This window comes from Taurulus bubalis, assembly GCF_910589615.1.
Source record: "Taurulus bubalis genome assembly, chromosome: 3".
NCBI lineage: Eukaryota > Metazoa > Chordata > Actinopteri > Perciformes > Cottidae > Taurulus > Taurulus bubalis.
The window spans coordinates 18,796,991-18,812,586 of record NC_136591.1 but is presented as its reverse complement, the minus strand read 5'-3'; the positions used below and the strand labels follow the sequence as shown (position 1 = coordinate 18,812,586).

At 41.7% G+C, this 15,596-nt stretch overlaps 1 protein-coding gene across 1 annotated transcript in view; it reads left to right on the top strand.

The window, feature by feature from the left end:
* The window catches only part of LOC306733731 (connector enhancer of kinase suppressor of ras 3-like), a 32,105-nt gene that overhangs the window by 1,111 nt on the left and 15,398 nt on the right, over positions 1 to 15,596 (top strand). Inside the window, exon 2 of the mRNA XM_079215020.1 lies at positions 11,173 to 11,336. Within this exon, the coding sequence (XP_079071146.1) occupies positions 11,173 to 11,336 (164 nt within the window). The remainder of the gene's footprint in view (positions 1 to 11,172; positions 11,337 to 15,596) is intronic.

The window sequence follows — 15,596 nt, the reverse complement described above, 5'->3', positions numbered from 1 at the left end:
ACCGGTTTTAATTACGAGGAGGTTTTGAACAAGCGGCTGCAGGAGGAGAACTGCTTCTGAAGCCACAGCTTGTGTCTCTTATGTGATTATCTCTACAGTTTAATATTTGAGAAATAAAAACCACAATGTTTTTTAAAAAGACTTGCAGGAAATAGTGGAATTAAATAACTTTCTATATGTGTTTTTTGAGGCTGACGGAGATGTCAGACGCTTACATGTTTGGCTTTTAAACTGAGGAGAAAATATATCTACTCAAAGTAAGATATTTAAAGATATGGAATAATGTCGTTACAGTAACTTGGGCACCATGGAAACGTTTGCAAATGATACGAGAATTACGTTTTTTATTTTAGAAGACCAAATGCGTTAAATCTAAATATCTCGTCTTTGTGACTTCACCCCGTCGTTTACTGATGAGCGTCCGTACAGCATCTACACACACACACCAACACACACATACCAACACACACACTGGCACACATACCAACACACACACCAACACACAGACAATACCAGCTCTCCATGAAGGTCGGCCTCCTGTCGTGTTCAGGGTCAAAAGGTCGCGGTGACGAGCTCCTGCCACCGCACCACCATTTAACCACATCTGGGGTCACATGACCAGGAGGGCTCAATTAAGCTCATTCTCTCAAAACCATTGAAAACATGCAACAACACCAGACTTATCTTTGAACATTGCTTTTTGTGTAATATTCACGCTCTGTGTAAAATTACGACAAAAACTACAGATGTGTACTCTGCTGTTGTGGCTGAGGAAGTTGAAGTTGTTGTTGTTTACTGGATGCTAAGATAGAATAACTTTGATAATAAGGGCAGTATAATGAGTTAATGGGGATTTCATGGATTCTTTCGAGGGAAGTCGGGTCAACTTCCCTTATTCTGCAGGATAAGAAATATCCACGTTTGGTTTACGAAGTCCAAGCTTAGTTGTTGAGAGTATCCTTAATATGGAAAGTTGTGGATGTATACAAATAGTTGTTTATACTCAGGACATCCTGGAAAAGTCTTTTGTTTCTTGGTGTGGTTCATTTGAAGTCTTTCATTCCTCAGTTACTCAACATTTTATTAAAATTAGCATTAAAATGTCCTAAATTCAGCTCGCACGGACTTCATTCATGATTAACCCTTGTGTTGTCTTGGGGTCAAAATGACCCGTGTACGAGTGTATATGTATGTGTGTTGATGGGTCATTTTGACCCCAAGACAACACAAGGGTTAAGGTATAATTTGAAAAGGGCTGGTGCCCGTTTTAAATGAGAGGATAACAAACATAAACAAAATCAAATGAACTTGTGTCCTGATGCAGCGAACAAAAGCAGTTTGACAACGTGTGAAGACAAAGAGCCTCTGTGCAGATCTCAGATCAGCCAGAGTCTCTTGAGTGGCAGTTTTTAATCGGGTGTGTTCTTTTACTGGAGCGTAGCTGTCGGACAGCTGTAGCTCAGAGGTACACACACACACACACACTCACACGCTCTCTCACACACACACACTCAGCGTGTTCAGACAAACCCACATACTTGTTGTCTGCTGGCTGGCAGGTGCAATTGCACATCACGACACGAACGAGGACGGGCTGTCGAGTCGGAGACTGAATTAATAAAACTGTTTGTTGGAGTGTAGGAACAAACAAACAAGATGGCCGATCGTTGTGATGTTCAGTGAGTTCAGACAGTAGGAATGTTGTTATTGGTCGATATTCGCAGCACAGAAACACCAAAGATACGTTTGATTTGTAAAGTGTCACCACCAAGATTTTAACACCGCAAAAAAATAAATCTAATTCTTTGGTCCATTTTTTTTCCCTTGCAATTAATTAATTTTGCGAAAATAATGACTCAAATCAGAGCCCAAAATACAATCTGTAAAAATATTAAGAGAAACAAGGAAAAGCATCAAATCCATCCTTCCAGCCATCCATTATCAGCCGCTTATCCGGGGTTGGGTTTCGGTGGCAGCAGGTTCAGCAGACCGACCCAGGCTTCCCTCTCATCCGCAACACTTTCCAGCTCATTCTGGGGGACCCAGGGGTGTTCCAAGGCCAGCCGGGAGATATAATCCCTCCAGCGTGTCCTGGGTCTTTCCAAGGTTCTCCCACCAGTCCCAAATCTAGGGCTGCAACTGACGATTATTATAATAATCGATTAATCGGTTGATTGTTGTTTCGATTAATCGATGAATCGGATAAAAAAAACAAAAAGGCATTCATTTCCAACCCTTTATTAAAAAACAGAACTGACAGTGCAAAAAATCTTCCGAAAGTGCACAAACAGGTTGCTCCTTGAACATCCCTGAGCTGTTAATTAAAAAAATAAAAATGGACTAACACAAAAAACATACACATGTAGGGCTGCAACAACGAATCGATGAAATCGATAAAAATCGATTATCAAAAGGGTTGGCAACGAATTTCATTATCGATTCGTTGTGTCGCGCGATTATTACGCCGGGCAATAAGTCGCGGAGAAGAAAAAAAAGAGCGTAGCAGAGCAACTGGCCGGCCAGCGTTTCTGAGATTGGAGTGAGACACGAGAAAAGCTGAGGTCGTGATCATCTCAAAAATAGAACATCTTTGACGAGTCGAGTCTTGGCCAATCAGCGTCTTCATGTTCCTCAAACTTGTTTTTAATGGAAGCTAGTCAGCTTGCTATCACGTTAGCTAACGTGTTTAGGTTGTGTATTGTCGTTAAAGTTACGTTATGTTCCGTTACAGTTCAGTCTTGCTTGTAAAAAAACGTAACGTGATGAAACATGCCGTCACCCCCGGTCTGGTTCAGTTCACGCTGTCACTCGTTAACGTTAAACCGGCTCACCGGCGGATCTGGCTGCAAGTTTTTTTTTTTTTTTTACTCAAAGTAGAATGAAGCAAATCACGTAGTTGGGCTTAGCCAACAACGTGACGTCGTGGTCATAAGAGACCCAGAATGAAAGAGTTTAAGGAAGAGGACGCTCTATATGGAGCAGTACAGCTTCCCACTGTCCCAGTATTTCATACATATTGATAAAGCAGGGTATGTAAATGCAGCCTCTGGAGGGATCAATTACAGTAAAAAGGGCTCACATTTGGCAGATGTAAAGCATAGATGTGTATGTTTTTAGTGTTAGTCCATTTTGTTGTTTTAATTAACAGCTCAGGGATGTTGAAGGAGCAACCTGTTTGTGCACTTTCTGAAGATGTTTTGCACTGTCACTTCTGTTTTTAAATAAAGGGTTGGAAATGAACGCTTTTTTGATAAAAACATTTTTTTTATCCGATTCATCGATTAATCGAAAAAATAATCAACCGATTAATCGATTATTAAAATAATCGTTAGTTGTAGCCCTATACACATGTATGCTTTACATCTGCCAAATGCGAGCCCTTTTAGTGTAATTGATCTCTTTGGAGCAGAGGCTGCATTTAGCATACCCTGCTTTATCAATATGTATGAAATACTGGGACAGTGGGAAGCTGTACTGCTCCTCTCACGTCTGTTTTGACCTCCACCTTCTTTAAACTCTTTCATTCACATCATCTTATCAATATCTGGGCCTCTTATGACCACGACGTGATTTGATTCATTCTACTTTGAGTAAAAAAAAACCTGCAGACAGATCCGCCGGTTTAACGTTAACGAGTGACTGGTGAACTGAACCAGACCAGGGGCTTACGGCATGTTTCATCACGTTATGTTTTTTTCCAAGCAAGACTGAACTGTAACGGAACATAAAGTAACTTTAACGACAATACACAACCCAAACACGTTAGCTAACGTCATAGCAAGCTGACTAGCTTATATTAAAAACAAGTTTGAGGAACATGAAGACGCTGTAGACATCTTAACGCTGATTGGCCAAGACTCGACACGTCACATCAAAGATCTTCTATTGCTAAGATCACAACCTCAGTTTTTTTCCGTGTCTCACTCCAATCTCTCTCTCTCTCAGATGCTCTGCTCCTCTCTTCTTTTTTTTCTCCGCGACTTATTGAGTGGCGTAATAATAGCGCGACACAACGAATCGATGATGAAATTCGTTGCCAACTCTTTTGATAATCGATTTTTATTGATTTTATTGATTCGTTGTTGCAGCCTTACCCAAATCCCTAAATTATAAAAGCTGAAACCTCTGCGATATTCCAATATATTTTTAATATATTTATTGAAAACATTCCTCTCACTAAAACACGAGAAATTTGAAATGCTACTGAGAATTAAACTTCAATTTTAAAACTACAGAACCAAGAACTTTAAAACTTTGTTCTTTGAAAGCTACAAGGTAATACTCACTGCAGTACTTTCAATAGTAGTGGAGTATTTTGTCCACTGAGGTATTAGTACTTCAACTGAAGCAACGGAGGTGAATAATACAATACTTAAAGTAGATGGCGCCGGCATTGTTTGCAATGCCGAAGTGATGGATAACAGTTTTAATGCCATACGAATTTACTAAAATGAAAAATATTGTTGCCCTTTTTGTCAATATTTCAACAATCTTTATTGTATTGACCCCATTTTTTTCTTGTGCCAGAGAAATCTTCAAACACACTTTACTACTTTTTATTTTTTTTAAACAGTAAAAAATAAACCGCTCCCTAATGTATTAAATTGTAATGATGAACATGAAACACAACTCTGAGGCCAGTAATATCTCCAGGATTCATGTCCCAACTGGGAGATTGGTTCAACCTGCGTCACCCACCTGAACACCATGAATACATAACACCTGCTGGACTGGTCCCCGGTCATGTGACCAAAGCCAGCGGGGACGTGTTCCCATCAGGAAGTCCAGACGTTCATGATCCCCAGAGGATGAATGTTTAGGGTCCTGCTCTTGAACCTTCCAATCAGACTTTAGTGAATTGGATGCACCAGAACTCAGCTGCGTCCACACTTTAACACTTCAATAAACGGGATTGGATATATCATTCATGGTCAAATTTCTATAAATTCACAATAAAAGTCCCCCCTGTTATTTCTGCTCTTCCTCCCCGCAGTATTAGTAGACTGGTTACTCTTCCTCCCTGCAGTATTAGTAGACTGGTTACTCTTCCTCCCCACAGTATTAGTAGACTGGTTACTCTAAAAGTGCCCTGTTATTTAGTTATTGAAGACCTTTATTTTGAAGCCGCAAAATCAGTAAATGTTATGTTTTCACCAGCAGCATCTTAATGGACCTGGACTTTGAACTTTGTATGTAGCCAACACTTTCACGAAATAGATTTTTATAATGTTTCTCAGCCCGCCTTCTAGTTTCCTGCCTTTTGTTGCCGTGTTGCGACACATCTGTGCACGCTAGCGCCACCAACAGGCCAGTGGAAGAACGGCCATAAACCCATGATTCATATGCAATTATGAACAATCAATGAGCCGTCCATCCTCCTCTTCCTCGGCTTACCAGTGAGGCACACATTTCCATTTAGGCAGCGTGGACCATCCGTTCCAGCCTCAGCTCAGCTTAGCACACAGTGAACTCCCACAATTCCTGTTTTGTTTGATTTCACAAGACTTCTGAGCACAAATCTGCTCAAGGAAATCCTTTTTCCTCTCTGTGTGTGTGTGTGTGTGTGTGTGTGTGTGTGTGTGTGTGTGTGTGTGCTACAGTGTACGGGTTGACAGAGGCCCAGTGAAGCTATGAATAGCCCCGCTGCTCTTTTGCTCCCATTCCTCTCCACCCTCGTCCTGTTGTGATGGAGGGGGGTAAATATGTTCCTTTTGTTGCCCTCGGCCGAGGAATGTCTGGTTTGAACTCCCGAACACGACGCGTGCCGTTTGTTGCAATGAAAAGGCGATTTAGGGTTCAACAGGACAGTTTCACAATGTAGAGAAATGTCCGGGGACTTAAAAGAACTGGGTGAAGAAAGGGTGATTGTTGTTTCACTAGAATATCTCATAGTTAAAACGATTAGAGCAGCTGTTTTAAATAGTTTCATATTTAGATCAAAGTAATGCATATTAATTATCCTCAATTTGTTTGTCCGATTAATAATAATAAAATAACCTTAATATGGGGACTGCCCTTCACTGACACAGACAAAGTGTTCTGAGGCCGAACGTCTTGTTTGTTTTGATCTTTCTGACCAATGATTAACGGGACTGTTTATGAGCAGCTGGAGTTTCACCTGCAGCTCTTGTTGTACTGACTGGCTCACGTGTTCGACTGCAGCCAGACTAACGGCTAACCCACTCTCCCATCGGCATGCCTTCTAAATACTTCAAAGTTACTGCCAGGCCAGGAATTTAACAGACGGTCCATGACCTGTTGAAAGACACGTTCATTAGAGACTTCCATGTCTACACATGCTTGTATCTGGTTTCCTGCGATCGTGTTAGTAAACACTGGTAAACCACTCATCTCTCCGTCTCTGAGCATGCTGGGTAAAGGCTGCAGGTTCTCATGGTGAACCTGCGGTTTGGTTTTGGCAGTAAGACAGAAGTCAAAGCTTCCCCCTCTGAGCTGTTGGTACACAGAGGGCTTCCCACCGCCAGCTGACTGAAGGAGGCCAGAGGTCCAGTCGTCTGCAAATATGAGCCCACGGACGCAGAAACACACTTCTAGTAAACTTTGGAAACTGATGCTTCTGGAAATGCACTTGTTTTGTCCTGTCATGAGACACGTAATTTCTTATTCTGAAGTATTTTATTGTCAACATAATCAAGAAAAGCAGTAGCGTAGTTTGGAGATTCCACAGTTCCTGACTACTGTTGAAGAGTTTTAGTTGCTTTCATGTGGAGTCCAACGTATTCTGTCAACAAACGGGTCGGTTTCAAAGTGCTTCACAAAGAGCAAAGATTAAAAACTGGCTCTTTTCCCATGTGGACTGTGCTGCTGATTAGATTCAGATTCCTGATAAATCAGAAAAGGTTCTGCTGCTTAACATAATGTTACATTTAGGTTTATTTAAATTACAGAAAGCTTTGAATTACAGGTGGTTTATTCACACGTTTTAGTAATTCTTGAAATCTCACAAAGAGCTGCTGTAAAGATTATAATCTGAACATGTAAGCCACGGAGCTCCATTAAAGCCATTCAACGAGCCACAAATACTCACGAGAGCACCAAAACATGTGCCGTTTCCTCCTGTTTGTTTGTTTGATTGAAACAGAGCACCAGCAGGAAACGACTGAGCCTTTAAAATTAAACTCTACATTTCTGTATTCAGTAGAAACCAATGTGTTGGGAGCTAAGAGCCACAGACAGGAAGTCAGACCGTATTGAGGGACGGACTTTGGTGTTTTATATGTAGGCTGCGGTCGAATAGTCAAATAATTACCTCCTAACATCTAACCCTAAGCATTTTTCCTTAACCTCTGTGGAAAATGTCACGGGGTTAAGGAAAGATGGGAAGGAGAATTCATAAGGAGTTAGGAGAAGACAACCGCGGTATTTTGAACAAAGGTTAAATGTTATTTCACAAGTTTCAAAAAGTGCCCCCAATTTTTATTGAAATGCACCTGGATTTCAGTAATATGTAAATGTCCTATCCTGGGTGAAGCTCTAGCCCCCAACCTACTTTTTAAGACTCTGGGAACCACAAGTATTCAGTTATGGTTTATATGCAGATTATAATCTGATCATAAAAATATTCAGACAACAGTTTATGAAACACCACACAACTTGTGTTGACTTGATAGTGTTTTATTGTAATGTGACAAAATAGTTGATTAAAAAGATGATAATCAGAAACATGACTCACAAACAAAGCTTCTGTAACTGAAGTCAAATAAAATAAAAGAATGAGGGCTGAAGCTGCAGTTCAACACCAACACAGAGAGAATATCAAATACGTCAGTTTGATCACTTTACAGAAGTTTGATCACTTTACAGCAGTTTTCAGCAACGTAACGTTTGTAGTTTGCCAGCCGGTTTAACATATTTGTGGTAGCAGGGGCGTGGTTAGCGTAGCTGGAGAGGGGTGAGGGGAGAAGCGACTCAGGGAACAGGTGTCGGGATGAGACCTAAGTGGCCTCAGCTGGAGCAGGTTGTGTGTCTTGCCTACATAAGCCATGAGAGGCACAGTCTGCAGGAGAGGCATGTGACAATAAAACAGTTACCGACGCAATCCCACGTGTGCTGTCTCATTGGTGCTGGGGGGGACACGAGGAAGTAGCAGGATCGTGTTACAATATTATTGAAAATATTTCAAGGTTATAGCAACGGTTATTTACATGATCTGCGTTTCTCGGTCATGATCGTTTGTGCTCGTGAACGGCCGAATGATACGTCACTTTAAATGTTGCCGCCGCAAGGAATTGTGGGTCGGCATTATCTCCTTTCCTTTCGCAAAGGCAGGTCCAGCGGTTCCTCTGCTAAAGAAGCTAAGTTAGGAAGCATTGACGCTCCTTTCCTTTGCGTTTGGACAATTCGACCGGCACTTATCATGGCGGCCACTTGGGTACTTCTGGGTCATTTCACTCAGTTAAGAAGGTTCTTCACCAAAATGGACTATTCAACCGTAGCCGTAGGCCCAAGGGGGGTGCCCCCCGCTCCCTAATATAATGGTAGGGGAAGCACTGTGAGCCTAAATAAGTATATTTATTATTTTGAACAAAGGTTAAATGTTATTTCACAAGTTTCAAAAATGCCCCCATTTTTTTTTTACATGCCCCTGGATTTCAGACAATGGGGGCAAAAATTGCCCCCTAAAAAATATGTAAATTTCCTACCCTGATCTCACGTGACTTGGACGTTTCTGCTCGTGTTGAAGGAACAATCGTGTAAACGCGCATTCATTAGCAGGTGATTTGGAGCCGTGCAGCTGAGGGATCAGCGGCCTCCTCGGGTGTCAGTAATGTAATCTGTGCTGTCGCCGACGCCGACACATTCCTGGTGACCAGCAGCCCGCCACCGCCCAGCCGGGGACAGGGGTTAGTTAGAATCACGTTGTGTTTACACCATCACGCCTTCTGTCGTGGAGGCTTTTGAGGGGTGTGTTCCAGTGAATATTCCTCCGAGGAAATTTGGGAATCTCATAGGAAGGGTTGCGTTCAGGCACGCGTAGAAGCGGAGCAGGTTTCTGTGACTCGTAGGTTTGGTGAGCAGAAACCACAACAAACGAGAAGGAGATCAGTTGTGTGGACGCTCAGGGCCGCTTTGAATATTTTATACCTCTCGTTGGCAAGTTGTCGTGACTTTCTTTCTTCTAACTTGACACAAAAGGGAAATAACAATTTAATTTACATAAAAATGTATGCTGCTGAAGTTGAAATGAAAACTTATGTCTCGTAGTCAACATTATCCTTCAGAAGAAACTTTTGTTGGTTAGAGTTAGTCAAACTTGTCATTGTCATCATTATATTGTCATTTTAAATGGCACATTGCTAATTGGACATTGTGAGTAATTTAAAAAGTACCACTTTGGAATTTTGTCATTGGAAAGTTTGAACAGTTTTTTTTATTCTTCAAATTCATAACAGTCAACCTGTACGATGCCAAAACGGCGAGCACCAGATTGATGCATTTAAAAAGAAAATTGCAGCAGCAGCAACACAGTCTTCAGGGTGAGCATGACCCCTGACCCCCACACCCTCTAGAGGGTTGGAGGGTCACCCCCCATAGTGTCACAAACCCCTGTGGGAAACAGTCCAAGAGTCACAAATATTTATTCTGCTCACATATGAGACGCAGAAAAGATGCAAGATTTTTATTTTTGAGTAGCCAGAAACAGAATGTTTGGACGTTTTTGCTTTGATAAATGTCCAAAATGATCTCTCTCCGATAATACTAACAATAATAATAATTGACTAATGCAGATCCCTTCACTCTCAGTCTGCTAAACTAGGCCAGAGTTATAACCTGAAGAGCTTCTCGTGGTTCTCGGAGGTGCGAGCTTTGACCACAAAGAGGCGTCACCTCTGAGTTAAAGAGGAATGTTTCCTCCTGTTGGTGTCGGCCAGCTGTCGGCCATCTTCAGCGATCTCATGCAGGGCTGCTTGTTGTTCTTCTCCTCCATTCACGCCGCCTCAGTCGTTTGGTTGGCCAGTTTATTGGGCCCCGAGCTGAGGGCCATTTGTGGGGACGCTTTGGAGCAAAAGCTTCCTCACACCAAAGAGTGTTCTTTTAGTTTCGGAGCGGAACAACATGTAAGACGAAGTCCAATGATGTTAGCAAAGCCCAGAGAAGCTCTGAATAGTTGTTCAACGCCGTATTAATGCTCCGAATATCATATAGATGATTTAGAACAACTCGTGATTATTTTCATTGTTGAGTAATCTGCCAATTGTTGATTGGCAGATTCCAAGTTTCCAGAGCCCGAGTCAGTAGAATCCTGTGGTGGACGTCGGGTTGATGCTCTAGCGGTGAGAGCTCTTTCATCTCGTCTCCTCTTGCTGCTGCCTCACACAGAGGGGTCAGAGGTCAGGTTCGGCCACTGAGTGGCGCCGCTGGAGCTGGCGGCGTCTCGCTCAAAGTCACATGAGGTCATGGGGATTTTTGTTTTAGGTCTTTTTAAATATTACTTAAAATTCAATATAGATATCAGAGCTTCTGAGTATTATCTGAACACAAATACTACGCTTTTGTGAGCGTCATGGTGTGTTTCTTGAGTTTCTCCCACATCCTGTAACTAAACTCCTGTTTCCTGGATAATTGAACTTCTCACTTTGTCACTGTCCTTTTCTCCCGAGGGCCCAATCGGTATTGTGCAACTCCCGACTCAGCGAGACAGCTCACTACTTCCGTCATCAGCTCCGTAAAAACTTTACTGCTGGATTTATGAGCCCGACGTGGCACTTTACGTGCCTCCTTGTTGTGGAGCCCTGCCTCGCTGAGCTGGGCAGGACGGCCAATGCTGTGTTTATGAACTACAATCGACTAATCCTCCTCAATGTGCCCTTTTTAAAGTGGAAGTTTAGCTGTAATTCTTGGCTGGAGCTGAACTATTCACGATGAAACACCTGGGATCGCACATGTGACCTGACCCTGAGGAGAGGTGCGGTCGAGGTGGCAGGACGTTGTTCGCTGCGATGGATCAGCTGGAAGAGTCAATACGTCTGTGTTGACTCAGCAGCTGTTTGCTGTCGAACTAGAACGGCGCGGCATCGTTTACCCTACTCCCCGTGTCCCGTAAATGTGTTTTTAAAAAGCCTGTTAATCGCTGTGAATGAAACCAGAAATGCTTTGTGAAGGTCTGGACCGTGGAGCCCCGTCTCAGAGCCTCTCTGTCCGTCCCCTCAGGTCTGGACGACGGCCTGCAGCAGTACCTGCCGTCCTTCCAGCGGCAGCAGGTGGATGGGGAGAAGCTGCTCCGGATATCCCACCAGGAGCTGCTGTCTCTGGGCTTGTCGCGGGTCGGACACCAGGAGCTGGTGCTGGAGGCCGTGGATCTGCTCTGCGCACTGGTCAGTAACGCAAACCCTCCTGCAGGGGTTCAGTTTAGTCTTTGTTTGATTCTGACTCACCTTCACAGACTCTGTGTAATCAGTTAATATGAGGATGTAGTCACGTGGCTTTGCTTCAACATGAATAAACGCACCAAATATTCCCGGTTATGCCAATATTTAAAAAAAAAAATAGACAATATTCCTAATAAGCTGTTTACATGGCGAATTAAAATTGATATTCCACTAATATTCCTGTTTACATGCAGCCGTGCAGATGCTGATGAATGTAAAACGACCCCATGTCTCATGGTCATAATTTTTGGAGTAGCAAACTATTTAATACACAAATAGATAAAACAATACTTTAAGCTCATATTTTGATGCTTATCTCAGCCTCCGTCTTTCATTCCTTCAACCAGCTTCTCTAAAGATCCACAGGGAATATGATTTTAATCACATGTTAAATTCAGAATATTGTCATATCCTCAATAATAGTGGAATATTTTTGTGCATGTCAACGTAGTTGGTGTCGACCATACAAATGAAATAAGAGTTGAGCAAACATCCCAACCACCCAAACATCCCAACCACCCAACCACCTAACCCCCAACCACCTAAACTCCCAAACACCTAACCACCCAAACGCCCAACCATCCAAACACCTGACCACCCAAACATCTAACCACCTAAACCCTCAAACACCTAACCACCCAAACACCAAACCACCCAACCACCTAAACTCCCAAACTCCCAACCACCCAAACACCTAACCATCTAAACTACCAAACTCCTAAACATTTGCGTTCTGTTACAGCCCACATGAATATGTGAGGCATCACAAAGCAGCTTCTCACTCTCGTGACCTCAAGTTACAACAGATTATGTGATTTTATTTTTTCAACTTCAGAAGTCCAGTAACATCGTCACTTGCAGCCTCCGTCCTCAGAGGAACGTTTTCCGTGTGGACGCAGCAAACTACACAACAAAGGTTTTCACTGGGAATGCCGGCTCTTTTGTTTGAGGTCTCATGAAAGAGCCTGATAAGTTTAGGTACTTTACTTGAGTATTTACATGTTTTGATACTTTTTACTTCTCCTATAAATATTGTACTGACTACATCTCAGAGGTAAACATTTTACTTTTTACTGTACTACATCTCAGAGCTACATATTGTACTTTTTACTGGACTACATCTCAGAGGTAAATATTGTACTTTTTACTCCACTATCAGATATTATAGTAAACCAATGTTGGGGAGCATTTTACGCCACTATCAATACATTAACTTTTTTTGAATGCAGGACTTTTTCTTGTAGTGGAGTATTTGTGGTCGGTACTTTTACTGCAGTAACGGATGTGAGTACTTCTTCCCCTTGCCCTGAACGTGTGAACGTGTTAAATCTGAGCTTCCGGCTCCATGAAGCAGCTCCATGTCTCTCACACGGTCCGATAGCACTGTTCACTCCCAGCTCTCGTGCCAGAGAATGTGCTGATGTAAATAAAATGCACTCCGTTCAATCTTTATCAGATGTGGCAACATGCCCACATGGCCGGGTTTAATACTTCTACATTGTAAAAAATTACAAGAGATGGCGATGGTTTCTTTGTTGGAGAAACTCGCTGAAGAAACATTTAAAATGTTTAATATCATTGGACGTCCAAACTCGTATGTGTTTTTAATTCACATAAAACAAACTGTTCAAGCTAAATATCCCTCAAAGAAACTAATTACCCCAAACATACTGCAAGTCTTTCAGCACAAGATGAAGTGAAACCATGAATTACCACATTTCAGACACAAACAGGCCGATCTGCTGGGAAATTACAGAGTTTATGTTTATGTTGTGTTATGTTAAGTTGCATATTAAAAAGTAAATTAGGCATTTTGCTAACTTTATATTTGTTTGACCCGTTGGAACAGTGAAAGTGTCGCGCTGCAGACCGAGCACCTCGTCAGCTGTTTATGAGCCCGGACTGTCTGTGTCCCGTGAAAAGGAGGATTTACAGTCGCTGCTGAGCTTTATTGGTGCAGCCGCACTGAATGAGAACCAGCAGCCGCTTTAAATGGAGCCTGAGACGCACACTGGGACTCTCATCATACACTCCTACTGGTCAACCTGGGTCACTCGAACAACTCCACTGCAGCCCAGTTCAAGGCCCATAATGTTTATTTCTTGATATTTACAAAACAAGTTTATTATATAAACTATTTCAAAAGGAATCTGGACATGATGAGCAGGTGGAGATCACTGCGGGTCAGGATCCTAAAATCTCTAAAACTGGAATTGTCACTTTAACAATTCAGGGTAAAATCTACATTTTAGTTGTGAAGAATGAACGATGGATAAGATTTGCCAAAGTTAGTTTATTAAATCAGTTAGTGAAAAATGTGCTAATGAGGAGGAGACACATTCTGTCTGATATGACTAGGGCTGAAGATTTCGGAAAATAATCTAATTGCGATTTTTTTTTTCCGCCAATATTGCAATTGCGATTTAATATACGATTTTTAATTTTTTAAATTGTATCCTCTCTTTTCCCCAACAAAACATAATGAATGATTTTAAATATGACCAACACAATATTAGATACATTTAGTGTAAAATGTTCTTTCCCATTGGCTGGGCCTATTTGTTAGAATTAAATAAAAAGAGGAGTGGGAGGAAATATGAATTCATTTAATCCCATCCACTTTCCACAACTCAACATAATTTATATATTTTTACACACGATAATTTACCAATGACAAGATGTAATCTGTGCCCAAAACACTGGAGCCTCGTCCCTTCATTGCGCCGTGCAGCCAGCACCATATTTGACGCGTTGTCTGTCGTGATGCAGACGTGTTTCTCCTCGTTGAGATCCCGAGCTCCGAGGTTGAAATCTCCGTCAATAAAATGAACTGTAAGACTCTGGTAAGGCTCAGCTGTGCGGCTTGACCACAGATACTGCAGTCAAGTGAGCCCACATCCGCCGAGTGAGCCGCAGTTGCAATTCTAAATGCACCTCTATTCAAGGTGTTACGGTACGGGGGCCAGCTCAATGTCACAATATTCAAACAGTTCCATAAACTTGTACATAAATATTCCACTGCAGTCTTGTTCAGGGGGACCTCTGCTATGCCCATGTGCATGGCCTCAAAATATTACTGTGCAGTCTTTGAGAAAAGTGAATTCAAAGTCTGCCTAAATTTCATAACGATATTCATAATTTCACAATATTCAAACAGCTATAAAAACAGATCCTAAGGTTTGTATATCGATATTCCACTACAGTCTTGTTCAGAGGGACCTCTGCTATGTCCATGTGCATGGCCTTTAGATATTACTGTACAGTTTTGGAGAAAGGTGAATTCAAAGTCTGCTTGATTTCCATAATGATATTCGAAATTTCACAATATTCAAACAGCTAGAGAAACAGATCCTTAGATTTATATATTGAAATTCTACTGCAGTCTTGTTCAGAGGGACCTCTGCTATGTCCGTGTGCATGGCCTTTGGGACACAATTGGACAACATTGTTGAGGAACGAAAAAACATGGCACTTGAATTACTCCGCGCATCAGGTGTGTGACAGCTTTTTTTCATATTAATTTAAATTGTGATATTGTACTACAAAAGATGTAACATTTCTATAATTCTTTTCATTAGTTTTTGACATCGAAACACAGTGTGCCATGTGTTCGGCAAAAAAGCCACCCACTCCGAGGCCTCCAGTCACTGAATGGGTAATGTGTTGTTTTAATTCATTTGATTTGTGGACCTATGTTTTAGTTTTGGCATTTTGAAGATTTAATTGACAGTGGACCGGAAATGAGGGGGTAGAGAGAGAATTGGAACATTATGTAACAAAAGTCACCATCCAGAGCCATATAAATAATCGCGGTTCACCCCTCCGCCATTGGGACACCCCTTGTTTTAATCTTGGAAATGCAAACAAAATGGTTTATTTCGTTAAAAAATTCGAGGAATGTGTGTATTAAAAAAACATTGGACAAAAAGACTTTATTGTACATCCGAGCCACTCGGATATGTCCATGTACTCTGCCTTGCTATTTTATTTGCATTTCTACCATGGCAGCTGTAAAATTAAAATAGTACCTGTGCTTTAGTTGATTGTCAGTCAATCAAAATAACATTTTACAAGCGATGAACATGACAATAAAATTAAATATTTGTTTAGAAAATGAAAAATTGCAAATAGATGCTATTTGCGTTTGGGGTGAATTCATGTTTTAATGAAATTCTCAAATTCAATTGTTTCATTTTTTCTTTTTCA